Genomic DNA, 26,380 nt, shown 5'->3' on the forward strand with positions numbered 1-26,380 from the left:
CAGGGGTTAATGGAGCAGGAACATAGTCAAGAGTAGCAAATGTCCCTACAGCTTGGAACCCCATAAGCCAGTGATTTGCTACTAGGGAGTTGAAGGCTTAATTATGATACAGGGTGGGAGGGGTACATTCCAGGAGGGGCACGACTCAAGACGGTCCTCTGGGTGTCCGGGGGCCTGGATGCCAAGCTTCGCATCAGGGATCTTAGGTGACTGTGGCCAAGCTAGGCAGAGGCAAGGACAGTGGGCCCCAGTGGTCTGTAACCTGTGGGGCTGGGCAGGTCAGGGAACCTCCCGTCAGAGGTCCAGCCCACCTGAGTCCTGGACCTCCTGGGCTCCCTGGGGCAGGGAGAGGGAGCTTTGAGAAATAACACCTGACATCTCAAATACCAAGCCCAGGCATCTTATTTGGGGGGGAAAATTGTGTTGTATTTCTTGGATTTAAATGTTGTGAAACAAGGCCCTGCCCCCTGGAGCCCTGTTCTTCCTCCCATCTCCTCTCCTGGCTCACTGCATTCCTTACATATGTATTTCATCCCCCCGATGGGGCATTTGCATCCACTGTTGTCTGCCTGGATACTTCCCCAAGATGTCCACATGACCCGTGCCTTCTCTCAAGCCTCAGCTCAAATGTCACCTCAGAAAGGCCTTCCCTGACCCATCAGCCAAGCCAGCACAGTGACATCTTAATTCCGGTTTTGCTCTCTAGAAGGCTAATGCCGTGAGGGCAGATGCTTTGCTTACCTTGTCTTGCTCCTCACCCTACCCCTCACACACAGAACCGACACAGGTACCCGGCAGGATTTTTTTGAATTGCACAGTTGATTCTGATGTGTGTAATTGTTTATGGAGACAGTGCAGGGCCATGTCTTTATGCTGAAGTGTCTGGCTCTGCCACCAGGCAAGCCTAGGTTTGAGTCTGAGCTCTGTGGTACCCTGGACAAGAGTGGGTCTAAGCTTGTTTCTAGTGGGCCATGACCACCAAACAGAGCAGAGAGGAACTCAGGCAAGTGGTTAGGTGGTTCAGGCCACAGCAAGCCACATGGCGGGGCTGTGCTTTCGGCGAGGACCCTGCCCTTGCTGGCTTCCTTTTTAGAGAGAGTTGGGACAGCAGGGACTTTTGTGGTCACAAGAGTGGCCTTCTTGGCAGACGCGCCACACGGCCAGATGCCTGCTGCCTAGGGAAGCTGGTACCAGAGCTGGGAGCTCATGGGACGAGTCTAGTTGTAGTCCTCCTGCTAGGGAAGCTACTTGTTTCAGCTGCTAGATGGACTGGCCATGCTGCCCCAGTGTCCAGTGAGCGAGCCTGCTGGTCCATTTCCCCTGCTATAGTTAGGGACAAAAGCCTGGACCTCACAGGATCCAGCTGCGCTTGGCCTAGGGACCACGAACCAGTGGCGTGGCAGTGTGCGTACCGGGAACCATGGTCTGGCACACGGTGATGGCAGTGGCTCCAGTGGGTTCTTGGGTACCAGTAGGGGGCAGAGAGGAAGCGCTGGCGGCTCCTTGGGGAATAGCTGGGCCTCACTGGGCAGGGACAACGGACCCCACAGCAGCTCAGAGGGCTACGTAGGCAATATGGATCCAGGTGCTGGGATCATTATTGCGGTTCCCAAATTTCTTGGGAATGTTGGTCCCATTGATGGAGTCCTGAAACAAGGCAGGGAGGGCACTGGGGCTGATGTCCCCCAGGCGAGACAGGAAGAGGAAGGGCAGGTGAGGCTACAATGCTAGGCCAACACCTGCTGCATACAAATTTCATCCCTTCCAAAGTTTATCCGCTCATGTTCCCTGGGCTGGTCTCCTCCCTACCCTCCTTCCCCGCATCCACCTCAAGGGGGCTTTGTGGATGTAACCAGACAGGCACCAGGAACCATTCCTCTAAGCTGTCAGTTTATTTGCTTAAAATGTCTATTTCTTCAGAAGCAGCAGGGCTGTAGTGGAGAGCAGGCTCCTGGCCCTCAGTCCCCCCGTGCCTTCCTCCGCACAGCCTGCACCAGCAGCTCCGAGTAGTGTTCCAGCAGGGCATGCAAATCTGGGCTGGCCAGGGGGCACAGTGTAGGTGGGGAGGAGGACCTTGGGCTGGGCTGGGCCTGGGCCACGTCAGTTCCAACCAGCCAGTCACTGGCTTCTAACTGGCTATGGATCCAAAGAAAGGTGGAGGCCAGTTCAGTCCGTGCCTGCTGCTGCTCACTGCTCACCTCGTCACGGGAGACCATCTGCAAGGGGGTACCAAACTTGTCAGCGGTTCCTCAGTCCAGGCAGTCCGGCCCCCTCACCCCCAGCCCTCTCCCCTGACCCTGGGGCTTGGCTCACCACGTTGTAAAGGTCCAGGGCTTCCTGGAAGGCAGTCTGCAGTCTGTGCACGATGGTACTCACAGTGCTCAGGTCTAGGCGAGCTGAGGGCGGGACCCTGGCTGGCACCCTAGGCTCCTCCCAGTGTCCAAGGTTGCCCTGGGCCAGACTGAGTGCATCTGGGGGTAGGGTAGAGGGGACAGAGTGAGAAAGGCACCTCCCCTTTCTAGCTGGTCTAAGAGAGGCTGGGGTGGCTGGGCTGATCCCAATTCTTATCCCTCTGCCTGGAACACTTCCCTCAGTCCCTCAGGCTCCCTTCCCTCCCCTCCTGCAGGACTCTGCTCAAATGCCCCCTTCTCCCTGAAGCTTTTCTCATTATCCTGCTTAAAACTGTAACCATTGCCTGTCCCCCCAACCCCCAATCCCTAAACTGTTTCTCTTACTTCTGTCCTTAGCACACACCACTTTGTGAAACATTTAACGTTTTCCTTTACATTTAGTCTGGTCCCAGTTAAGGTGTCAATTCTTTGCAGTCTTGTTGACCACCAGGCCCCATGTGTCTAGGGTCTAGAACAAAGCCCAACATATACGAAGTGCTCGCTAAATATTTAAGTAAATGAATGAATGAATGGCACAGCCCCTGTGGCTGGGTCAAGCACCCCCACCTTTGGAGCCAAGCCACCTGGTACATGGGCTGAACTTGGGGGACAATCCCATGTCCCAAGAATGGTCAACTCACCAGGGGTTGTCTCCAGGACGGAGGTGATGCTGCCAGGGACCCCAGGCCTGGCCTCTGGAAGTGGGGTGCTGTTGGGGTGGGCAGGGGTATTGAGGGGCTCAGGGGCCAGGAGCCTTGGGAGAAAGGTGGATTTGTGGAGCCCCAGGGTGCTTGCATCCACGGGGCTGGAGGCCGAGAAGGTGGCTGTTGCGATGGTGACACTGGGCTGGGTGGCCACAGGTTCCACTGGGGAAGGGGGTAGCAAGTGCCTGTCATAGATGCTCGACAGGGTCAGCTTCAGACTCGCCCGGGCCTCATGGTTGCCCCAGGAGGGCAGGACAGGTTCTCGGCCCTCACTGTTAGAATTGAATGCTGCCGTGGTGGGGCTGGCCTGGAGCTCCTGGCCCAAGGATGCCAGCTCCCCGACTGATGAGGGCCTGCGGAGGGGCCTGGCCAGCTCAGCCAGCACAGGGCCCTCACTGTCCTCGAGGGAGATGCTGCGTGACATCTTGGCACGGGAGCTGGCAGTGGCCTCCATGTAGGAGTGGATGGAGGGGCTGTGGACACCCTGAGCCAGGCCTGGAGTGGGCAGGGCTGTGGGTGTGGAAGGCTTCCTGTCGGTGGGCAGCACTGAGGAGGAGGGGGCACAGGGTGCCGGACCTGTGAGGCAGGGGGCTGTAAAGGAAACAGCTGCTTCACTCTCACGTCCCACTGTAGGGCTGACAGATAGGGGCCCACCCCAGGTGGCTTCAGGGTCTGAGTAGACCCTGTCCATCCCCACTGCCCCGTGGCTCAGATGGGCATCTGGGGTTGTTTATCTGTGGAAGGGAGCACTCACTCAGTGGGCACCAGGCCTCTAGGGTCTCAACGGGCTCCTCAGGCTTTTTCTCAGGGGGGACCTGCAAGCACAGCCATGAGGTTAGGACGAGGCCTCTGGACTCCCAGCCCCAAGTCCTGGGGGAGCGGCCCCAGTACTCACGTTGGTTCTGCCTGGGGAGGTGTGGCCAGCGCCTGCTCTCGGGGGCTCTGCTCTGGGCTGACTGCCCCCAGGGTCCGTGAGTTTGACCTCTGGGGACTTCACAAGGTGCCAGGGCAGCCGGGGAAGGAAGGTGTGGGTGAACCTGTGGGAAGGAGACCAGGTGGTTGTGGCTGTCCTGGGGGTTGTTGAGGGGACGTGGCCCCGCCCTGGGGGACAGAGTTGGAAGGTGGGGTGGGGGTTCACCAGCTCCTACCTGGATGTCTTCTGGAGGCGTGAGAGGAACTGGGCTGAGATGCTCAACCGGGGATTGAAGAAGTCCTCAGTCTCAGAGGCCTCCAAGTCTCTCAGGGATCCATGGAAGAGCTCTAGGGGAAGATGCCAGGGGAGCCCTCAGAATCCCTCCAGCCACCCAGCCCTGGACCCAGAAAGACCCGCAGACCAGCAGGTGGACCCTTAGAAATGCCTTCAGTCGACCACACACATGCCTTGGGAGCAAACGCAGCTGGGAGAAGAGCCTGTGCGGCTCTGTCCTGAAGATAAAATGTAAGCCCTTCTGCCCCCTTGCCAGCCGTGGAGGCTCCACCCTGTGACACCCGCGCTGTGCCCAGTGCTGGACGGCCGCCCAGGCACCGTCCTACCCTCAGAGTGAGCATCAGTGAGCGTCTCGAAGTGCTGGCGGAGGAACTTCTCCTGCTCAGGGGTCTGGGGCAGGGAGCTGTTGGATATGCCTGGCACCTCGGGCTGGGACAGCTCTTCTGCGGTCCCTGGGCATCCTGGGGAGAGGCGAAGGGGAGGCGAGAAGGCGGGCAGAAGAGAACTGTCAACACCATGAGTCACGGCAGACGCCCAAACATGCCAGACACTTAACAATGGAGAAAGCTGGACTCGCCTGTCACACACCCTGCTGCCACTAGGCCGAGAGGCTAATGGCTCTGTCTCCTGGTTGAGGACACTGACACTTAGTGGGCACTGAGTGCAGGGCCGACATGGGGAGAGTGGTTGTACATCATGACCATCCCCACGTGCTGCCCGCCCCACCTCTGGCCCTTGCTTACCCGGTGTGGGGGGCAGCATCATGTCAAACTGAGGGTCTGGCTCTGGCCGTGGAGGGGAGGAATGGATGGTGGCGAAGCTGCACTCCAAGTCGGCCTCGGACTCCCCCGAGTCTGGAGGAGCAGAGCGGGAGTCAGGAGCCCAAAGCTAGGCCCGTAATGGGTGAGTCAGGTAAGTGGCTCAGGCTCCCAGGGCTTCAGTTTTCCCATCTGGATGATGGGGGTGATAATACCCGCCCTCCATTTGTAAGGACCAGCAAGTTTACACTTCAAGGAAAGGGTAGAGCTGGGCTCCTGCCAGTGGGCAGTTGGGCTCCAGAATCCTCAGGTGAGGGCCTGGCTGGACGGACAAACTACTGCAGGGTCTCTACTGGCCCCCACTCACCCTCAGGTGGGCTCTGATCCTTGGAGCTGATGGAGGAGACCCTGAGGGAGGCGTCTCCTTGCTGCTCTCCGGGCCCCGCCTCGGTCGTCTTCGTGCAATACTTGCTGCAGCGCCAGTGGAGGTGGGACAAATGAGCGAACACACTCATGTTAGTATACAGTGGCCCCCACCCGAACCCCTACACATCTGCACCCTGTTCCCACTGGGAGCACTGTCTCGCCTCTCCTCTGCGAAGGCTCCCTGCACCTTCTGCCTGGAACCAGGGAAGCTAAGGCTGTGGCTGAGGCTGCAGGGCCAGGCTCCTGTGCCCCTCAGACCTTGCAGCCCTGCCCCACAGGCCCACTGGGAGAGCGGGGAGCAGTTCTTCCAGGGCATGCCTGTAACCCAGGCTTCTTCTAAGGCTTCCCTTGGTGCAAAGGAGTCCCACCTGTCTGTCTCTGTGACCGTCACTTCTGCCTCCAGGGAGTAGACGATGAGCTCCCTGTCCTCAGGGGACTCCCTCTGTAGGGGCAGGAAGGAGGGATGCCCACAGCCATCCTCCTGGGGACTCTCCAACTGTGGGATGAAGAGAGCACAGCCGTTTCAAGCAGCTACGGCAACCAGGGCCCTTTGCAAGCCACCAGGTGTTCTGCCAACACCAGTGAGAACAGTGAAGATGTCGGTCATGATGGCAGCCCCCACTGCCAGACACTCATTTTGAGCCAGGGCCTGGGCCAAGTTATGTGCTCATCTTGAGTTCATTCTATGCTCCTCCCACACGATCACCAGCCCCTTTACAGATAAGGAATCGATATAGATCCAACTCTCTAAGATTCTGTCTGTATGGAGTTCAAGAACAGGCAAACTAATCTTTGGTGGGAGGTCAGAAGGCTGGTTGCCTCTGCAGGGAGGGGGTACTGATTAGGAGGGGCACAAGAGGGGGTGTCTTCCAGGAGGTAGAAAATACTCTATTTTGGCTTGGGTGGTGGATACCTAAGTGCATGCATAGATAACAATTTGTCAAGCTCTTCTCAAACAGCATAGGGTTTGTACACACAACTGTATGTGTATTATGCTACAATAGGAAAGAAAGTTTATACAATAGGATAAAAAGTAATTTTGTTTGGAAGAGAAGAGAACAAGAGTTGAAGTTGTTCAAGCACTTCTGAGGGCCCAGGCCCTCTTCTTAGCACTGGATTCCTATCAAAGCCTTCTGAGAACGTTCTTCTTATGACCATTTTTGAGAAGTCTTTTTTTCTTGTTTTGTTTTGTTTTTAAGATTTTATTTTTAAGTAATCTCTATGCCCAACGTGGAGCTCGAACGCACAACCCCAAGATTAAGAGTGCATGCTCCACTGACTGAGTCAGCCAGGCACTTGAAAGCAGAAGCCCAGAGAAGCAAGCCTTGAGGTAAGTCATCACACAGCTAGGAAGGGGTAGGGCCAGGCCTCTACCTGCTCAAATACTCCCCAGCCAGGCACAGGCTTGCTCTCGGGCCCAAGCTTTTAACCCCCAAGTGACCCACCTCCCAGACTCCTGGTCTGCCCTGGAAAGTCTCACTTGCACCAGCCCCAGGGCCTCACCCTCTTGCCTTCCACTATGTCATGTAATCACCTCGCACCCCTAGAGAGGGATACTCAGCCTCATTTTCAAAATAAGCATGCTGAGGCCCCAAGCCCTGGGTGGGCAGTCATGGTGCAGGGTCTGCTGGCTGGGCAGGGGTGGTCTGTACCTCACTCAGCAGTCCCACCAGGCTCTGGGGCTCCACTGTATCCAGAATAGAGTCCTCCAGGCTCTCGGGCTTCATGGGGGTAAAGTAGCAATCCAGGTTCCGGGCATCCAAGATGGTCTTGAGGGGCTCCTGGTCAGCCCGCTCCGCCCAGCGGCCATGTGGTTTGTAGCTGCGCTTGGCATGGAAGGCTGAGCCATCTGCCACATCATCGTCTCCTAGCTGAGGGTGACAGGGGATGGTCAGGCAGCTAGCCAAGAGCTCACCAACTCCGATGGGGGACCAGGGACACCGCATGGACTCCATCCAGTCTCCATCCAGCTTTTTTTTTTTTTTAATGTTTTATTTTTATTTTTGAGAGAGAGACACAGAGTGTGAGCAGGGAGGGGCAGAGAGAGAGAGAGAGAGAGAGAGAGAGAGAGAGAGAGAGAGAGAGAGAGGGAGAGGGAGAGAGAGAGAGAGAGAGGAGACACAGAATTCAAAGCAGGCTTCAGGCTCTGAGATGTCAGCACAGAGCCTGACGGGCTCGAACTCACGAGCTGTGAAATCATGACCTGAGCCGAAGTCAGACGCTCAACCAACTGAGCCACCCAGGTGCTCCTCAGTCTCTAGGCTTTAAACACCACTCAGCAACAACTTCCAGATAAACATCTCCAGCCTGAATCTCTCTGTTAAATTTCAGAAATGCATAGGCAACTGCTCTACATCTGTATGGATTCCTAGTGATATTTCAAAGTGAACATGTTGAAAACAACTCCTGATCTTCCCCCCAGATCGGCTCCTCCTGAAGCCTTTCCTGTCTCAGTTATTCTGCTGCTCAGGCCCCAAACCTTGAGCTCATCTTTCATTCTTATATTGTCCCTCATACTCCACATTGTATTGTTTTTTAATGTTTATTTATTTTGCAAGAGAGCAAGCGAGGGATGGGCAGAGAGAGAGGGAGAAAGAATTCCAAGCAGGCTCCAAGCTGTCAGCACAGAGCTTAACACAGGGCTCGAACTCATGAAACTTGAGATCATGACCTGAGCTGAAATCAAGAGTTGGACGCTTAACCATCTGAGCCACCCAGGTTCCCCTCCACATTGTATTTCTTCAGCAAATTCTGTCAGCTCTGCCATCCGAACACATCCCCGATGTGGCCATTTCTCCCCACTGGTCCTGCCCAGCACTGCCTCCAAATAAGATTATAGCTTGAGAGAGACAGCGGAGGGTGGGTGTTTGAGAACTCAGGCTCTGGAGCCAGCCTGCCCACGTTTTGTACTTCCCATCTGTGTAACCCTGGATAAGTTACTTAACCTCTTTGGGCCTCAGTTTCTCCATCTGTGAAATAGTGGTATGAAGAGCTCCTACACTTCAAAGGGGACTAAATAGATAATACATATAAAAGACTTAGAGCCTGTGCAGAATAAGTGTGCTATGAATATTTGTTGAATGTAACCCTACTTGTAGTATTCACTGATTAAGGGGAAGCCTGGGGTCTTGACAGACCTGGTCTGCAGGGGAGGGGAAGGCAGGGAGGACTTCCCTGAGGAGCTAATAGGTTTTCATCTGAGGGCTGGCATTATTCCTGAAATGAATCATCCAACCTAGGCTGTAGGATTCTGCTGCCTGCTTCTAACCCACCAGCTCCTAGCCTGCCCCTCCCCCAAGTAAACAATCGACCATTCAATCATCTTGGTCCCTTTCTTTCTCTCACACCCAGTCATTTGGTTCCACCTTCAACATCCATCCAGAATCCAACCGTTTTTTCCCCCTGTTCCAGCCTCCAACCTCCTCTGTCTGGATTATCCCAACAGTCCCCTCCCGGTCCCCCACTTGCCCCTCATGTTCACACTTGCACTAGGTCATGGCCTTCCTCAACTCAGAGCCCTCCTTTGTCTCCATCTCACTCAGTGCCAGGAAGGGGAGAAATAAGTGGGGAGGACAATAAGGAATGTTTAGGGAATGCACCGCAGCCCACACAGTGTCATACCATCTGGCCCCCATTACCTCTCTGAGCCCCTCTCCCCACTCTCTGCCCCTCATTCACCCTCAACCCTGGCAGCTGGGCCTCCCTGTACTTCCTTGAACATGCGAAGCACAATCCTGCCACATGGCCTTTGTCCTGCATACTATTCTCTCTGCCTGGAACATTCTTCCCCAGGATCTGCATTTCTCCCTTGCTTCAACTCTATTCAAATAGCATCTTCTCAGTGAGGCGTTTTCTGTTTATGCTAAAATTATTGCGCTTTTCCCCCAACACGTGTTATTTTCCTGAGATTCTCTCTTTTCTTCCTCCACAGACCTTATCGGCTTCCCAAATACTATACAACTTACCTGTTTAATGTGGATACTGTCCATCTTCCACACTAGAAAATGAGCCCATGAAGACCGACATTTTGTCTGCCTTGCTCACTGCTGTATCTAATGGTCAGAACAAGCGTGGCACAGGGTAGGTGTTCACTATGTATGTTACAGGAATGAAGGGCTGCCTAAGCTGAGACTGGAAGGATGATGGGGTTCTACATGGAAAGGACAGATCCAGAAAGGGAAACGGGCTCCCAGAAGAATGAAGAGCATGAAGGAGAGCACCCCTGCTTTGTCAGCCCTGGGTGTCCCGGTCTCCGGGCAGACTCACCAGCCGCTTTGCCCAGAGTGGCAGCTTGCCATTGGTCAGCAGACACCGAGGGTCTGGAGAGACACGTGGAATCCATGAAAAGAGAATAAATAACCCAATAGATAAACAGGCAACATATATAAAAACAGGCAATTCTCCAAAGACACATTATAAGAAACACAGACATACCAAAAGATGCTCAAACTTAACTAATTGTCAGGAAAATGCAAATTCACACAATGTTTTACCCATGACTAGCTCAAACTAAAAAGCTTCATAGTATCAAGTATTGGCAAAAGTGTGGGAGAATGAATGGCTTAACACTGACTGCTGGATTTGGAGGGCCTTTGGGGTTCTCTTAAAATAAAAAACGTGCTAACCTCAGGGCCCAGCAGTGCCAGCCCTTGCCTCTGTCCTGGAGAAACACTCACACATGCCCAAGGAGTAGGCCTTGGAGTGGTCAGCATGGCATCACTTGCAATGGTGTATAGTCTAAACCCTAAATATCCATCCAGAGGCGAATATCATTTTAAAAATATCCTATTATCCTGCTGGTTAAAAGAGGGAGGCCTCTGTTTTGTATCCACCAACATACAGGCTGATAATTTTTTTTTTTAACGTTTATTTATTTTTGAGACAGAGAGAGACAGAGCATGAATGGGGGAGGGTCAGAGAGAGGGAGACACAGAATCTGAAACAGGCTCCAGGCTCCGAGCTGTCAGCACAGAGCCCGACGCGGGGCTTGAACTCACGGACCGTGAGATCATGACCTGAGCCGAAGTCGGCCGCTTAACCGACTGAGCCACCCAGGCGCCCCGAGGCTGATAATTTTGAGAGGGAAAAGATACAGAATGGTGTCTACAGTAGAATACAACTTATGTACATAAATACGGTGTGTTCTGATGGCTGTGTACATACTTACATTAATGTTCAGAAAGAGGCCTATAAGGATTCATACCAAACTGATAAAACAGCCATCCTGCAGAGGACATGGGATTGGGTTGTGAGGGTGGCAACAAAGAAGATTTGCTTACCCTTTTTTCCAAGGCTGAATTCTTACATTACTGTTGCCTATCAGTCAGCTGTCTAGTCAGCCACTGCCTGCTCTCCCCTGCTGGCAGAGGCCCCTGCCCCACACTGACAGCACCTGGCCTCTCTTAGCTGGAGCAACCATGGCCAATGGGACCCGAGAGAAGCCTGCCGGGGGCTTCTGGGCAAGTTTCCTCTCTAGAGGAGACTGTAGGAGGGACTGCTGTGTGCTATGAGGCCTGTGATGCCTGCAACTTAAGCAGCCATCTTGCAACCATGAGGGCCTAAGCCAAGGTGATATGCGGAAGGGCAGAAATTTAGAGGAAGTCTGGCCTGCTTTGAAGTCATCGAGCTACTATTCTCCTTTCACCTGAACAACAGAATCTGATGTCTTTTGGTCAACAGCACCCTGTTTTTCCCCTGGGACAGCCCTTACACCCCCACCCACCCTTTTTGGACGGGTGGCTCAAGTGGAGCTGAGTCAAACCTCTGCCCTCAGGGATGACCACATGACTCCGGCCTGGCCAATCACGGCAACTGACTCAGAAGCACACCAGGACTCACACCAGAAACATGACTCACGACCTCAGGATTTTGCTTCAGCTACTGGGAAAGAGGTGCTCTCTTCTCTATATAGGGTTTTATCACCTAGCACTGCTGGGGGGAATCTTTGCCCCCAGGAGAGGTAGAGTCTGCCTGAGAGCAAAGCCAACATAGGAGAAAAGCAGAGCCAAAAGACGGAGAAAAATCTGTTTCTTTAACATCACCTGGTGACTGGAATCCAGCTACTGCCCAAAGCCAATACTCCAATTTTCAGGTCCATGACCCAATAAATTATCTTCCCAGCTGAAGCCAATGAGAGTCCAGTTGCTATTACACTGTGACAGTACTGACTAATAGGATCATTGAACTTCGCCTCCAGGCCCTGGAAACCAAGTAGTGGGTGAAACCCAGCAGTGATCCCTACGCTGCAAGTTCAAAATAGGGCCCCTCTGGATGGGCCCCTTTCCCAACCTGGGTCCAAGCTCTCTTTGGATGGCGTCTTCAGCAACTCTTCCGGTTCGCACTCTTCCTCCAGCTCATCCTCCGTCTGCTCTCCAGGGCTTAAGGAGCAAATCTCGCTGGGCACGGATGCATAGGTCTCCTGCCTGAAGCCAGAAATGAGGACAACAAGGAGAGAAATAGGTAAATGGGGTGGTGGTGGGAGGGACAGGGATCTGCCTCAGGCTGGGCCCTGTGCTAGCTTCCATATGAACTCATTACTGACTCCTTGTCAAGATGATGCTGGGAGGTCTCACCTGCCACACCCGCTCTGCTGGAAACATCACCACAATGAATGAAATATAACAAGGCTGGGCTCAAAAAATAAGATAAACTCTCTCAGAGTCACAGCGATGGGACAGAAAGCACAGCAGATAGTGGGGCTTGAGTACTAAGCTGCTGGGTTCTCTTCTGAGAAGTGTGTGTAGGAGTAGCAATGAGGTTTCATCTCCTTTGGAGCACAGGAGCCTAAAACACACATGACACGAGGAAGGCACAGGAGGGCACCCAGGACAGGGTGCAAGCCTCAAAACCTGGAGCCAAAGGGAGCTGCTCATTCGCTTGGTACCTAGGTCTGCAATACCTCCAATACTACTGTAGGACAGGAAGCTCATGTTAAGGCCTGGTCCCTTTGGGAGGCAATGGCAAAGCCTCAAGACAGAGAAAGACAAGGACAGCGCTAGAGGCAGAAGAGAGGATAAACCCTCAAATCTCCCACTCAGCTGAGACCTCCAAACTTAGCCCCCAACCAAAAGTTAGAACATGAATTCACTCCAAATAAAACTGGTCTTGCAGCATGAAGGCTTTAAAGAACAAAAAGACACTTCAGTTCCACTGGAGCTTTCCCCGACTATGTCCCTCCCCACTGCACCCTGGGTCAGGGGCCTCCTCTGCCTCCTCTGGTCCCCAAAGTCCCCCGAGCTTCCCTCCATCGCAGTGCTCACAGGCTCTCCAGGCACTTCGCTCTTCCACTTCAAGCCCCTTCTCACATGTACTACCATAACTTTCTATTCAAAGTCTGTCTCCCCAGTTCGGCCACAGGTGCACAAAGGGCAGGGCCTACGGCTGTGCTGGCCATGGCTATGTCTTCAGCCTCACTCCTCATGGGGCCCAGGGCAGGAAGACATTCCTCTAGCAGACAGGCAAGTGGGGGACGGCCGGATCACTGCCAGGACCTGGGCTGGCTCCTCCACTTCCCGTCCCTCATGTTCTGCTGCTGCTGCTCCTGGTGGTCGATCTCCAGCAAGTGCTGCTTCATGCAGTTAGTGATCTCTGGGCCCAGGTGCCAGATGAACACACAGCTGCAGAGGCCGAAGAGAGATGTGGAAGGAGGGGGAACAGTGAACACGGAAGCCATGTGACCCTGGAAGCCACCTACGTTACCATAGCCAAGACTCCAATTCCCTGGCCCCTCCCAGAAAACACACCCTACCACCTTAGTGCAGGGGTTCCAGGCCATGTCAGGTCTACTCCCTGAGTAGGTCCAGACCATTCCACCAAACCATGACCTGTTCTGAAGACCTCAAGACTCAAGGAAGGGGGCTGGAGAAGGACTGAAATAAACTGAAGGGAGAGACAAAAGGGACTTCCTTGGCCACCAACCATGAGCTAAGGAGTTTATATCCCCATTTGATTCTCACTGTGCAATTTTTTGAGGTAGTTGGTGGAGCAAACTGAGGCTTAAGATGGGAAATGACCTGGGGCACCTGGGTGGCTCAGTCGGTTGGGCGTCCGACTTCGGCCTAGGTCATGATCCCGCTGGTCCTGAGTTCGAGCCCCACGTCAGGCTCTATGCTGACAGCTTGAAGCCTGGAGCCTGTTTCAGATTCTGTGTCTCCCTCTCTCTCTGCTCCTCTCCTACTTACACTCTGTCTCTCTCTCTCTCAAAAAATAAACATTAAAAAGAGAGAGAGAGGGGCGCCTGGGTGGCGCAGTCGGTTAAGCGTCCGACTTCAGCCAGGTCACGATCTCGCGGTCCGTGAGTTCGAGCCCCGCATCAGGGTCTGGGCTGATGGCTCGGAGCCTGGAGCCTGTTTCCGATTCTGTGTCTCCCTCTCTCTCTGCCCCTCCCCCGTTCATGCTCTGTCTCTCTCTGTCCCAAAAATAAATAAAAAACATTGAAAAAAAATTTAAAAAAAAAAAAAAAAAAAAAAAAGAGAGAGAGAAAAAAAAACAACAGATGGGAAATGACCTGCTCAAGGTTCTCAAGGTCACAAGTAAATTAAGTGGCAGATCTGGGGTTTGAACTCAGGGCTGGGTGTACATGCTGTCAAAGGAGAGAGCAGTAAGCTGGAACCCTCGGCGGAACTCTGCACAGGCAGGCCAGGAGCACGGTGCTCCCACTGTCTGAGCCCCTGCACTCCCCACAGTACAGGTCCTGCCCACACCCGGGGGGAGGCCAGCCAAGGGCAGTCTCCAGGCCTTTCCCACCTGTCTCCAGATACTGTGATCAAGTGACGACAGTCATAGGTGAACTTCATGCCAGTTACAATTTCTGAAAGCAGAGCAAAGAAGCCACGCAGGCCTTCTGAGTCACGAGGCCGTGTGGGGACGCATGGGGAGGTGTCCCACGTAGGGAGGCACACCCACCTGAATGGCCAAACATCTTGGCAATGCACTCGCCCGAGTAAAAGTCAATCACCGAGATGCTTTTGTCAGAGCAGCTAGTGGCCAAGAAGGTGCCTGAGGGGTCCACGTGGACCTGCCGAGAAGAGGACCCACATGACAGTTGGGCTGCCTGCTTCTTCACTATGGCGAGGCCTGGGTCAAATGTCACAGCCTCTGCTGACGGAGGACCCTCTCATGCGGGACCTGGCACGCTGACTCGTCCCAGGTGCCCTCAGGACATACACCCTGCTTAGGATAAGAACTCCTGCCTCCATTTCATGGGTGAAAAAGTTACCACCCAGGCTCTGCGCTAAACACTCTGCGTGTGCAAACTGATTTCTTCCAGAGAACAACCCTATGATAGGGGCTCTTTCTAGCTGCATTTTACAGGTGATGAGACAGGCTCCAGAGGAGATGACACGTGCCCAGGTCATAGCCTGAGGCAGAGCTGCGAGTCTCACCTTAAAGCCTGAACTCAACACAACCCCCCTTACTTCAGAGGCTCTGAGAAGGTCCCCCAATCTTGTCCTGATAACACAGCAGGGAGCAAGTCTGATAAGGGAGCCCAGGTCTTTGGTTGTTCCCACCACACCGTGGCCACTGAAAACAGAAGCCACTTAAATGTCCCCACTTGGGAAAAGGGCTCAGTAAATAGAGGTAAAACAGTCTGTGATACCCCCAGTTCCCAGGCAACCCTGGTCAGCTAGGCCGGAGCGGGTGCCAGCCTGTGATCCTTTGATCAGGTACCCAGGATGACACATGTCTCGGGTGGCCCATGAGGGCAGCTGACAGACAGGGGGGATGTGTGTGGTCTTCACGCCAGGGGCCCCAGCTACTCACCTTTAGCAGGGACCCTTCGTCACCCTGGGAGCCCTTGTAGCACTTCTTCTGCTTCCCATTCACGGTGCTGTAGACTCTGGGGAGGTGGGGGCATAATGTGGCCAGTGGTGGCCCTGCCCACCTGCCCCCTCTTGCATTCTGGTCCTAGCCTTACCTACCATCTTCCTCTCTCCTGGAGGCCCCTTGCCACCTCTCATCCCCCATCTGATGCCTGGACTGAAATACCATCTCAGAAAATGAGATGTCCTCTCAGGCTGAGGTCAGGGAAGTTATGCATTGGGGTATCCGTTGAGTTAATGTCTGTTAACATCTGTCTTCCCCACTACAGAGCAAGCGGAGTGCTGGCACTCAATCTGAATGAGCAAGTGAAAGGGTGGAGAACCTTTTTGCACATGCTCTCCCCTCTGCACAATCCCTCTCTCCCCTCCCCCGGCTCACTCCTCCACATCCTTCCCAGTCTCAGCTCAGATGTTCTTTCCATCAAGCCCTGCTTGATCCCCAGGTAGGATCAGGGGTTTCCCCAGGGTCCCCCAGATCCACTGGGCTCCCCTCGCCCTGACCGCTCCCTGGTGTCACTGTCTAGTGAGGTGTCCACCTCTCCTCCCTTGGACTGTGAGCTCCATGAAGGCAGGGCCTGGGGCTGCCCTGCTCACTGCTGTGTCTCCTGCACTACCCTCCCGGACAGGTGCTCAGGCAATGTAGGTGAATGAATGAATTTATGAACCACATCAGCGCCTCCTAGTCACCCCACATGGGCTTCTGGAGAGCCAGCAGGAACCCTCTGCTGACCCGGAGGCTGGGCCTGGGTGAGCCCAGTTCCTAAGAAACACTTGCTAGGTTCCTCTACCCAACCCAGCTCTTTAGGGTCCAGATGAGGAGGGGGAAGAGAGCAGGGAGATCATGAGCAGACAGAACCGACTAGGTCTTACACAGGTCCTACTCAGAAACCAGGCTGGGCTAAGAGCCCAGCTCCTCACCTCACATTGCGGTCCTGGCAGGCCACGGCCACATACTTTTGGGTGATGTCGATGTCCATGTCATACAAGGTGGTCTTCTCTGCCACGTGGTGGGTACGGACAAAGTGTAGTCCATCTGAGGCCTGGCAGGGCAGCAGGGCCTTCAGAGGACACCCTTGACAAGTTTCCCACCCCAGCCCTCAAGGAGGCCAACCCACTCTACCTGCTGGGCACTGCGAAAGTAGATGCTCTTGTCAGCCCCACAGCTGATCATCTGGATGTCTCTATTGCCTGGAGGAGAAGGAGGTAGTGCATTAGGCAAGGCTGGGCCCCTGCTGAGTCTGACTGGGGCCAGGGGATCCTAGCCAGGGAACTCACTGCAAGGGAACTCCGGATTCCCGGAGGAGGAGAGTGGGTGCTGGGTGCAGGTAGGACTCCAAGGTGTAAGCTGTGTGTATGAGGGGGGTACAAGTGGAGCAGTGGCCTGGCAGGTCTCTCCAGAGCAAGGGCAGACAGGGAAACATGTCAGAGACACGGAAGGGGCACCACGTCTGATTTGGGATTTGGAAAGGTGATTAGGGCAGCAGTGTGGAGGCGGGACCAAAGCGGGGAGCAAGTGGAGACACGCAGAGGGTTGGGAGGCTCATGCCATCATGAACAATCAGAACACCCACATGTACGTCAGGCCAGGCCCCACTGCCACATGTGCATCGCGCATCCCCTTCTGATGGCTCACTAGCCACCCCACTGTACAAATGTGAACCCAGGGGCTTAGAGTCACACAGTCCTTGTTCTAGAGCACAGAGAGTCCGGACAGGGCCAGTATTAGACCCAGGCATTCTCTGGCTAAACACTGTGCTCCAAACCCAGGCTTCCTTTCCATGCCTCAGTTTCCTGTCTGTACAACAGGACTATGACAGCCCTTGCCTCCACGAAGTTGTGTGAAGCCTGTGGAACAGTGGCTGCCACCCAGTAAGCACTATAAATATCCTTGCTTTTCTTCTTTCTTTATAGAATTAGAATAATAACAGCAAATACCTTAGAGTTCTGGTGAGAATATAAAGACAGAACAGATACAAAACACTTAGAGCCTTGCTAAGCACAGATCTAAGCACAGTGTCCTTGCTTCACTGCAGGACATTTGAAAGGGCTCAGGCCTGGGGCGCCTGGGTGGCGCCGTCGGTTAAGCGTCCGACTTCAGCCAGGTCACGATCTCGCGGTCCGTGAGTTCGAGCCCCGCGTCAGGCTCTGGGCTGACGGCTCGGAGCCTGGAGCCCGTTTCCGGTTCTGTGTCTCCCTCTCTCTCTGCCCCTCCCCCGTTCATGCTCTGTCTCTCTCTGTCCCAAAAATAAATAAAAACGTTGAAAAAAAAAAAAAGAAAAAAAAAAAAAAAAGAAAGGGCTCAGGCCTGATGCACAAGTTAAGATGTTACTCAAGCAGGAGTCACTGGCTCACAGAAGGCAGTGACCCTGTGTTGGGGAGGAAGTGCAACCTGGGAGAGACCCAAAGAGGCCTGTAAGTTACTGGCAATGTTCTGCTTCTTAACCTGGGGTGGGGAGTCCAAGGACCTAGCACTGTTAGGACACAAGTCACTGGTTATAAACAATGGGTGTGTCTGTTCTAGTTCATATGTACTGATTAAGTACCTTGATGTGGAAGTTCATTGTACTGTTCTGTAAACTATCTGTATTGTACTCATTTGTTTGGATATTTTTCAGATAAAACTGTTAAAGACTGAATCTTACCTTAGCAGGGCAGTTTCAGTCAGGTTTCGACTGGCTGGAGCCCAGTTTATACTAAAATTATCAGCGTTTTGAGCATAGCTCAGCCACAGCAGGGCACTCAGGAACTGGGGTTAGGAGTTACATCCTCTCAGACTGGCTGGGGGTTCTAATGAAAGCCCACACCTTTCAGGAGATGGCCTTAAGGACCAACTCCTGGGCCACCCCTTGGCCAGTCATCACCTCTCTTGGATCTAGACCATTCGTGAAAGTTGATGTCACTGCTGGCCAAACTGCTAGACTTGCTGATTTATTCTAACTAACTCTATCCCATGGAATGAACAGGTTTTTAAAGATGTCTGAAAGTTTTAGCTGATCAGCTTTGGTTGTCTTCATCAAGACACGTCAAACATTGTTAACTTGTTTTTGTCCATTGTTAACTTGTTTTGGCTACAGAGAGGTAGGGCAGAAAGCAGAGAGGATCAAGGGACATTAATACATTCTCAGTCACAAGATTATATGTAAAAATAAAAACTCTTCGTAGTCAAGAACTTGGAATGAGTACATAGATGTATTCTCTTCATGAGTAGATTCTTCTGGAATATAGTTTTGAATATGCTCTTGGGTTCTGATCAATTAAATCTCATAGGACCTGCCTCCTCTCCCCTTGGAATTCCTTAGGGCCAAACCTTCATACTGAATCTTTTGAGTCTAAAGGGAATCCCTTTGATTTCCTGGCTGAGTATGCACTTTGGAGGGCAGCCCAAGGCAAGATCCTAAGCCTGCACCTACTGCTGTGTGACTCTCGCTGTAAATGAGGTAAGGAATGGACTAACTGCAGTGCAAGGATCCTCCCCAGCACAGAATTAGCTCCCGGCAACCTTTGCAGTCACCTATTTTTCTGCCAAAGTCACCAGTGCCCATCCCGCTGTCCTCTCACAGGATTGGCACCCTGATTTCTTTTTGGGGAATGGCATCCACCTAATGCCAGTCCTTCTGGATCAGGGGTGGAGGCAGGTGTGGGCTGGGGGCACGTGAGTCAGATCTGGCCCAAGAAAACACCCCAAAGCCCTGGGACCGATAACTGTTCTGAAAAGGGCAGGTGCCTCAAGCCTGCACAAGGGAATTCAGCTCCCAATTTCTGCCAAAATTGATAGGAAGAGGGGAAATCTCCTTCGAGTGGCACAGTGACACCCAGATGCTGCCCACCACAGAAAGGTGTAGCTGACAGAGGGAGTCTTGATGATTTTAAAAAATAATAATAGAATAAATCAACCTTTGGATCCAGCTGGGCCTGAATCCAGAGCTTGCTTTTCCCTTTTTTGTTCAAACTAAAGGGAGTCTTGTTATTACGTGTAGCCAAAGGGGTGCACCAACCAAGGCAGGCGAAGCAGGAAGGAAAGGACTCACCAGCAAACTTGATGGCCGTGATGGAGGAGGAGTGGTCGTCCAGGGTCTGCTCCAGGTTGTAGTTCTTCTCCACATTCAGCACGTGGATCAGTCGGTCCCGACTGGCTGAGGCCAGCAAGGTCAGTCCTGTGAGTGGACAGGGTGGCACTGGGTTCTCAGGAGGCTGCCTGATGCCTTGGCCTCCCAGAGAACAATGTGACTGAGCTTTCCAGGCCTGGAAAAAGGGGTCTTTGGTGCTGTGACTGCAGCCACCTGGCCTCAAAACCCGCAAGGGGCCATTCCCCTAGCTCTGCAGTCTCTCCCCAGAGCCCCTCAAACCTTGGCACTTCACATCTCATGCCCAGTTCAGGGGGATGAATCTTGATGTACATGGACGCTCTGCCACCTGTGCCCATAGCAGACATCCCAGCAGAGCCCAGCACTCCTTCCTGCCAAGGCCAACTCTTTGGCTGCCATGTGAAGCCCAGCCAACTTCTCAGCCTCCCCAGAACACTGCTCCTTCACTCTCTGAACTCCGACTACCTGGGTCTCGTCCAGGCCCTACTGACAACCCGCTGCCACACTTCCTTCTGCCAATGGGTCTTCTCTGCTGGCCCCCTCAGACAGTGCCAACCCTGGTCGCCTCGCATGTCTGAGGGCTAACACGTGACTTGAGGTGGAGGGGAGTTCATGAAGGATGTACTGAATGAAAAGAGATTTGAAGAAAAACTGGTGGGTGGTGCCTGAGTGACTCAGACAGTAAAGCATCCGACTTCGGCTCAGGTCATGATCTCATGGTTCCTGACTTTGAGTCCCGTGTCAGGCTCTGCACTGACAGTGCAGAGCCTGCTTGGGGTTCTCTCTCTCTGCCCTTGCCCTGCTTGCTTGCTCTCTCTCTCTTTCTCTCTCTCTCAAAATAAATAAACTTAAAAAAAGAGAAGAAAAGAAAAACTGGTGGGACAGAGGGTGCAGGGACAGAGGGTGCAGGGAAACAAATAAGGAGAAAAGAGTATGGGAAAGATTGCTAACATATATATTCCTGCCAAAATGTTCTATTCCTGCCAAAAATGTATCAGCAGAATCAAATCATGAGAAAACAGACAAACCCAAACTGAAGGAAATTCTGTAAAATGGCCTATACTCTGGAGAAAGTCAAATCACAAAAACAAAGTAAGGCTGTGGAAATGTTCCAGAAAAAAAGGTGACAAAAGAGCTATGAAAACTAAATTGTGAACCTGGACTGGAAAAACAAAGGTGCTACGAAGGACAATATTGGGACAGCCGGCAAACTGGGAGTAAGGACCACGGAGGAGATAACAGAACCATATAAAGTGAAACCTCCCTTTTTTTTTTTTTTTTTTTTTTTAAGTTTATTTATTTTGAGAGAGTGAGAGAACACGAACAGGGCAGGGGCAGACAGCGAGCAAGAGACAGAAAATCCCAAGCAAGCTCCATGCTGTCAGCATAGGGCCTGATGTGGGGCTTGAACTCATGAACTGTGAGATCATGACCTAAGCCTAAATCAAGAGTCAGATGCTTAATCGACTGAGTCACCCAGGTGCCTTGAAACCTCCATATTTGATAAGTGCACATGGTCCTGTAAATGGATATCATCATTCCTAAGAAATGCTCACAGACACATCGAAGAGTGAAAGATCATGCCTTCAACTTAGTCTCAAACAGGTTAGCCAAAGAAATGTATGTGAGAATATTTTATGTCCGTGTGCATAGGTACACACACGTGCACAAACACAGAGATAGAAGTGGAGATGGGGAAACAGGTAAAGTCATATATATACAGTCATAGGGTCAGATAGAATTTAAAAGAAAAAACCCTGAGGAATCTGGGTGAAAAGAATATGGGTATTCATTCTAATACTCTTGCAATTTTTCTGTAGGCATTGAACTTTTTCAAAATAATATGGTTGATCTGTGATATATAACTGTTGCTCTCTTTTTTCCAGCAGAGGATGAGCTCATTTATACTTTCTCTCATTCAACACTCACCTCTTTCAGAGCTATTCAGAGCATTGGGGATCAGGGTAAGCAAGTCAAGCCCAGTCTTGTCTGCCCGAGTCTTGCATTCTAGAGTCCTGGCTACCCTGGTCTCAGGGCCCAGTGACAGGGCTTACTATACACAGGACTTCCAGCTGTCACTCACATCCCCACGAGACATCAACCACTCATTTCTGTGGCTCGGCCAGGGGGGGAATGCTCTCCTGCTTTCCCCCTACCTGCCCCTCACCCCACACAGGTTTACCTGTCTCAGGCTTGGAGTACTCCAGGCACAGCACCTCAGCATCATGGGCCTCCACCTTGACCAGCTCGTCCATGAAATGTAGCTCGTGGATCCTGGGAGACATACGCTGTCCGCTGTACCCTGCCCGGAGCCCCCACCCCTCAGCGCTAGGTGTTCTGCAACTGCTAGAAAAGGTCAGAGCAACCCGCCGGGCAATGTGGGAAATTCCTGCCCCAGCCAGCTAATCTAGATGCCCAATCATTCTTCTCCTCTAGAAACCAGCTATCTTAAAGGTAGCAGTGCCAAGCCTGGACCACCTAAGCAGCACCCAGCCCCTTATGGTTCCATGGGCCAGGACTAGGACAGTCCTCTGGGAGAACAGGGGTTAGGACAGGGCTATATCAGAGGTGATTCCTGGGGGTGGGGCTGGGGGCAGGGGTCAGAGGTCATGCTCAAGGATAGGACCTATAGGTATGGGACATTTGATTCCTATCTCTCATTCTTAAAGACTCTCAAATCTAAACTTTCCTCATTCTCTCCAAATGAAACCAAACAACACGCGCTCTAGGATAACATAAGAGACAGTCACTCCAGGTCCTTCACTCTACCTGTCATCTTAGCTTAGCCACTGGCCTCTCCTGCCTCAGTTAACCCATCTAGAAACCAGCTGCTAAGAGCAGCATTTCCACCAGAGGGTGGGTGAAAGGAGTAAGTGTCAAGCCAGTGGCCAGCCAGGGAAGAGTGCTACATCCACGTTGGCTCGCTGCTGTTTTCACCATTCACAGCAGAGCGCAATCAGTGTGAATGGCCCACAGACACATTCAGTTTGCCTCACACGGTGATTGGTGTCCAAACAGTTGCCAGCATTTAAAAATCAAAGAATTTCACAGAGAAAACTCAGCCCTTTGCTCTACTTGGACGATGGGAACATGTGACAATGCAGCCTGCACTTCTGCTGCCACACGGTGGCTGCCCCTTCATGGAGCACCTGCTCTCAGGCTCCCTATCCCTTTCACTCCTCCAGTCTCAGCACCCAAGTGGTCACAGCTGTCATTTGTCAACTTAAACCTCGTGACGGGGTTCATATTCTGTCAGCGCCTATTGGGCCGGTGACATCTTAAAAAACCTCTACAGTGTGGGAAAACAGCCTGAGCCCTCAAATGTCCCATCCTCCTGCCCCCCCCCCCCACCCCCATGCCACCAGGACCCCCCACGCTCCAGCTGGCATCCTCTCTGTCTGGAACTGTCCCCCTACCCTAAGGTCACACATGTGTGCCTGTCTACAACACGGGCACAGTTCACAAGCCCCAGCTGCGGAGGTCCCCGTGGCTGCCCTATGTCAGCCCTCCGGAAGACGCTTTTTAGCTTAAAGTCGTCAGGGACAGCTGCTTTCCAGCTTGCTAGTCACAGTCCCTCATTCCCAGTGGGCCGGCGGGAGTGCCGAGGCCAGGGCTCCTTCACACCACCGAGTATCCAAGCCTGAGCTGGGAAGTGTCTGCTAATCACCCTCCAGGGCTCACTTGCCTCAGATTTCCACTTCGGTCGCCTGAAGCCAAGTGCTGGCCATCAGGACTGACCTGCATGACCCGCACCCCAGCTTTCACGTCCACAGGCGTCCCGTTCTCACCCCCCCGGTCTGGGAAGTGCGACGTGTCCTGCAGGTGCTGGATGTCATTCTCTACGTACACTACCTTCAGCAGGGTCTGCGGAGGGAGAGGGCTGAGGTCAGTGCTCTGGAAGCGCCAAAGCACCTCTGCAGTCCTGTCTCCCCACAGCCGGCCTCCCGTCCTTCATTAGCTCCAGAACTCCAAATCTGACCTTCGCTACTCAGAGTGACTGTTTCCTAGTCCCCCTGGCAGCTGGGTGAGGCTCTGTGGATACATTCTGGTCAATGAGATATAAAACAAGTGAGAACACTCTGCTTCCTTTTCCTCCGTCCTGCTGCCTGGAGCTCCCGCAGCCATACTGGATGACAAGGACAAGGATGACTCCAAAATGGCAGTGTGGACAGCTAAAGGCTCTCGGGTCTCTAAGGGCTTCCTGCAGCTGCCAAAACAGCCTGGACTGGTGACCTCCAGACTATTTTTATGAGTCAGAAAACCAAACTTTTCCTCTTGGCTTTGGGTTTTTCTATTGTATGCAGACAAATATAACATGTATATCACACAGGTGCAGAAGAGAAGGTGGTAGTACTGGGTGGGGGGGGGGTGAGGGGAGTAAAAGGGCACCTGCTACACACACCCTGCATTAAGGGCCTGTTTTGTTCCAGCCACAGTGACTGCTCAGGTTTTCCAACTCCCCAAACTCTTTCTCACCTCAGGGCCTTTGCACAGGCTATTCCCTTGGTGTAGGACGCTCTCCCCTCCCCTCTTTGCTCATCCCTATCCTCCACATCTCAGCTCAGTTGTCTCCTCCTCCAGGAAACTGCCCCTCACACTACAGATAAAATCAGATGACACTGTTACATATCCTACTAACACTTCACAATTTATTTCCATGCTTATCATGCTTATGATTATACCATAATTTGTGCAGTTATTGGTGCCTCTCCCTTCTAGACTGTGGGAGCCACAAGGGCAGAAGGAGGGTCTTAGTCACTGATGTGTCCCCAGCATGCAGCATAGCACCTAGCATAGATCTTACTAAGCATCTGCAGAATAAATGAATGCATGAATCAGATCTCAGCTCCTAAGAGAAGCTCCCTCACTGACCTAGCAATATCAACCATTTCTTCAGCCCTCCCAACATCATGGCTCTCTTTGGGACGCTGCCAGCACCCTCACCCAAGGCTTCACTGTATGGCAGTTAGCTAGACAGGGGAAGCCCCTCCCTGATTTGGTCTGTCAGGTGTTCTTCCAGAGAGTTCTGACTCAAGACCTGGGGAACAATTTCATTTCTACTGAATATGTCAGGTTGCCTGGAGTAGCTGTGTTGACACACCTAGAAAGCAGGAGCTGATGGGCAGAGAGAAGCAAAGAGGACAGACCACACTACCTCAGAAAGAAAAAGAGGGAGAGAGTGAGAGACAAGAGAGAGGGCGACAGAGTGTGACCGGTCTTGCTTCCTGCTTCTTGCCCTCAGTGAAACTTAACACCAAGGTCCATAAGACCCCCTCTTGTCCCTATATCCTACTTAAAGTATGTCTCAGTTCCTCCTAAAATATGGTTCATAATTGAGCCACTCACATTACTGAAGATATTTTTCTGCCAGTGAGAGTCAGGGCTGCTATCCATGTTCCAAAAGCGGATGGTGTTGTCTGAGGAGCAAGTAAGAAAAGATCCTGATGGCAGACAAGCTCTCTGATCTTCAAACTCCGGATACACCTACAGTCCCCAGAGAACAAGGCAAAGGGCGATTCATTACAACCATGTCAGTGGCAGCATTATGATATACTAGTGCATTTTGGTGACAAAAAGTATGTGGCAGATAAATAGGCATGGCATAATGCCTTCTATGTTAAAAATGAACAAGAAAACAAGGACACCGAATGCTACTATATATTGTCCATGCCCCATCTTCAGCCCAGGCCATGAAACATCCCCACACGTAAATTTCCAAGGCAAATGGGCAGCTCCATCAAAAGTCACTAAGCACAAAAGGAAACAAGGTACCATGAGCAAGAAGCAGCAGAAATAGCCATCCAGCTTCAAATACTGGAATTATCACACAGAACATAAAATAACTATGTTTAACGTGCTTAAAGAAATAGAAGAGCTTTGACAAGAGTAAAAGTATGACTAGCCGATCATAAACTATAAAGACTAACCAAGCAGGGCTGAAAAACAACAAAATAGAACTATTTCTAGAAGCAAAATGCAGGTCAGACAGTCAAAAAGATGACATATAGAGAGATTTCAAATCTGGAAAACCGGGTTCTGAGGAAATGATAACAGCAGTAGCACAGATTTTTAATCTAAAATCGCCACATCAAAATGAGCAACCAGATATCAAAACCAAAACCCCACAGACAACACTTACAGCAAAATTAGGTGATACGGTATTCTCATAACTCCCAAAATACAAGCAGGTAGGGACTAAATACCTCCAGTAGTTTGTCAACATGTATATGAGAGAACACAGAAGGAAGCAACTTTGTTGTTCTTTGAGTAACTCTGTAGTTACCCAACAAAGGATAACCCCAAAGTAGCCAACGGGTATTCACAGGGAAAGTACAACAGTTCAAATTGAACAGCAGTTCAAACCGGGAGGATTTTATCCACTCCAATAGTGGTTGAGTGTGTGCTTTGGCAATTAGGTCGGAAGGGGCTGGAGCTGTGAAGATCCTGTGAACTCTTAACACTGACCTGCCATGGCTCTCACCCATGGCCAAAGGCCCACCCAGAAGGAAAACAAGACTGATCAGGATAGACACTGGAGAGCCAGAGTAAAGAGGAGGCTTAGAAAAAGGTAGGGGCACAACACATACATAGGAACATAATAAGGAAATATCAGAAAGCAAGCTGCCATATTTTTTTAAATAGTATAAAAATCATAGAAGATGGAATCCTTTCTTGGGAAGCTAGAAAATCTGCCCTCAACCACACCAACTTCTGTTTTTATTTTTATTTAAGTAATCTCTACACCCAAGGTGGGGTTCAAACTCATGACCCTCAGATCATGGCTCTACGGACTGAGCCAGCCAGGTGCCCCATGAACTATACCATTTCTAGAAATGAAAACAAGAAAGGACCAAACTCCAGTGCCAAACAAAGTTACCCTTTAAAATAAAAGGAAAAGAAAGAAAGCACACCAGAAACATATTTCCACAAAACAAAACAATTTCCCAATTAGGAAATTCAGAAATAAGATGACAGAATTCAGAGTTAGA

General features: G+C 52.0%; 1 protein-coding gene across 4 annotated transcripts in view; it reads right to left on the reverse strand.

Moving 5' to 3' along the window:
• Positions 1–1,873: 1,873 nt before the first annotated feature.
• Positions 1,874–26,380, reverse strand: part of WDR62 (WD repeat domain 62) — a 45,107-nt gene continuing 20,600 nt past the window's right edge. For 3 of the 4 annotated variants that reach the window (XM_058708715.1, XM_058708716.1, XM_058708717.1), the window contains 23 exons: positions 24,738–24,875; positions 23,077–23,255; positions 21,574–21,665; positions 19,335–19,460; positions 16,427–16,494; positions 16,225–16,346; positions 15,248–15,323; positions 14,390–14,501; positions 14,231–14,294; positions 12,976–13,101; positions 11,774–11,907; positions 9,752–9,804; positions 7,138–7,356; positions 5,854–5,981; positions 5,427–5,530; positions 5,045–5,155; positions 4,628–4,762; positions 4,243–4,354; positions 3,990–4,131; positions 3,849–3,909; positions 3,032–3,685; positions 2,314–2,471; positions 1,874–2,216 (listed from right to left, as the gene is read on the reverse strand). In XM_058708715.1, the coding sequence (XP_058564698.1) occupies positions 1,959–2,216; positions 2,314–2,471; positions 3,032–3,685; positions 3,849–3,909; positions 3,990–4,131; positions 4,243–4,354; positions 4,628–4,762; positions 5,045–5,155; positions 5,427–5,530; positions 5,854–5,981; positions 7,138–7,356; positions 9,752–9,804; positions 11,774–11,907; positions 12,976–13,101; positions 14,231–14,294; positions 14,390–14,501; positions 15,248–15,323; positions 16,225–16,346; positions 16,427–16,494; positions 19,335–19,460; positions 21,574–21,665; positions 23,077–23,255; positions 24,738–24,875 (3,372 nt within the window). In that variant the 3' untranslated portion in view covers positions 1,874–1,958. The remainder of the gene's footprint in view (positions 2,217–2,313; positions 2,472–3,031; positions 3,686–3,848; positions 3,910–3,989; positions 4,132–4,242; positions 4,355–4,627; positions 4,763–5,044; positions 5,156–5,426; positions 5,531–5,853; positions 5,982–7,137; positions 7,357–9,751; positions 9,805–11,773; positions 11,908–12,975; positions 13,102–14,230; positions 14,295–14,389; positions 14,502–15,247; positions 15,324–16,224; positions 16,347–16,426; positions 16,495–19,334; positions 19,461–21,573; positions 21,666–23,076; positions 23,256–24,737; positions 24,876–26,380) is intronic. The other variant, XM_058708718.1, reaches the window with a different exon arrangement.

This window comes from Neofelis nebulosa, chromosome 17 (assembly GCF_028018385.1).
Source record: "Neofelis nebulosa isolate mNeoNeb1 chromosome 17, mNeoNeb1.pri, whole genome shotgun sequence".
Classification (NCBI taxonomy): Eukaryota; Metazoa; Chordata; class Mammalia; order Carnivora; family Felidae; genus Neofelis; species Neofelis nebulosa.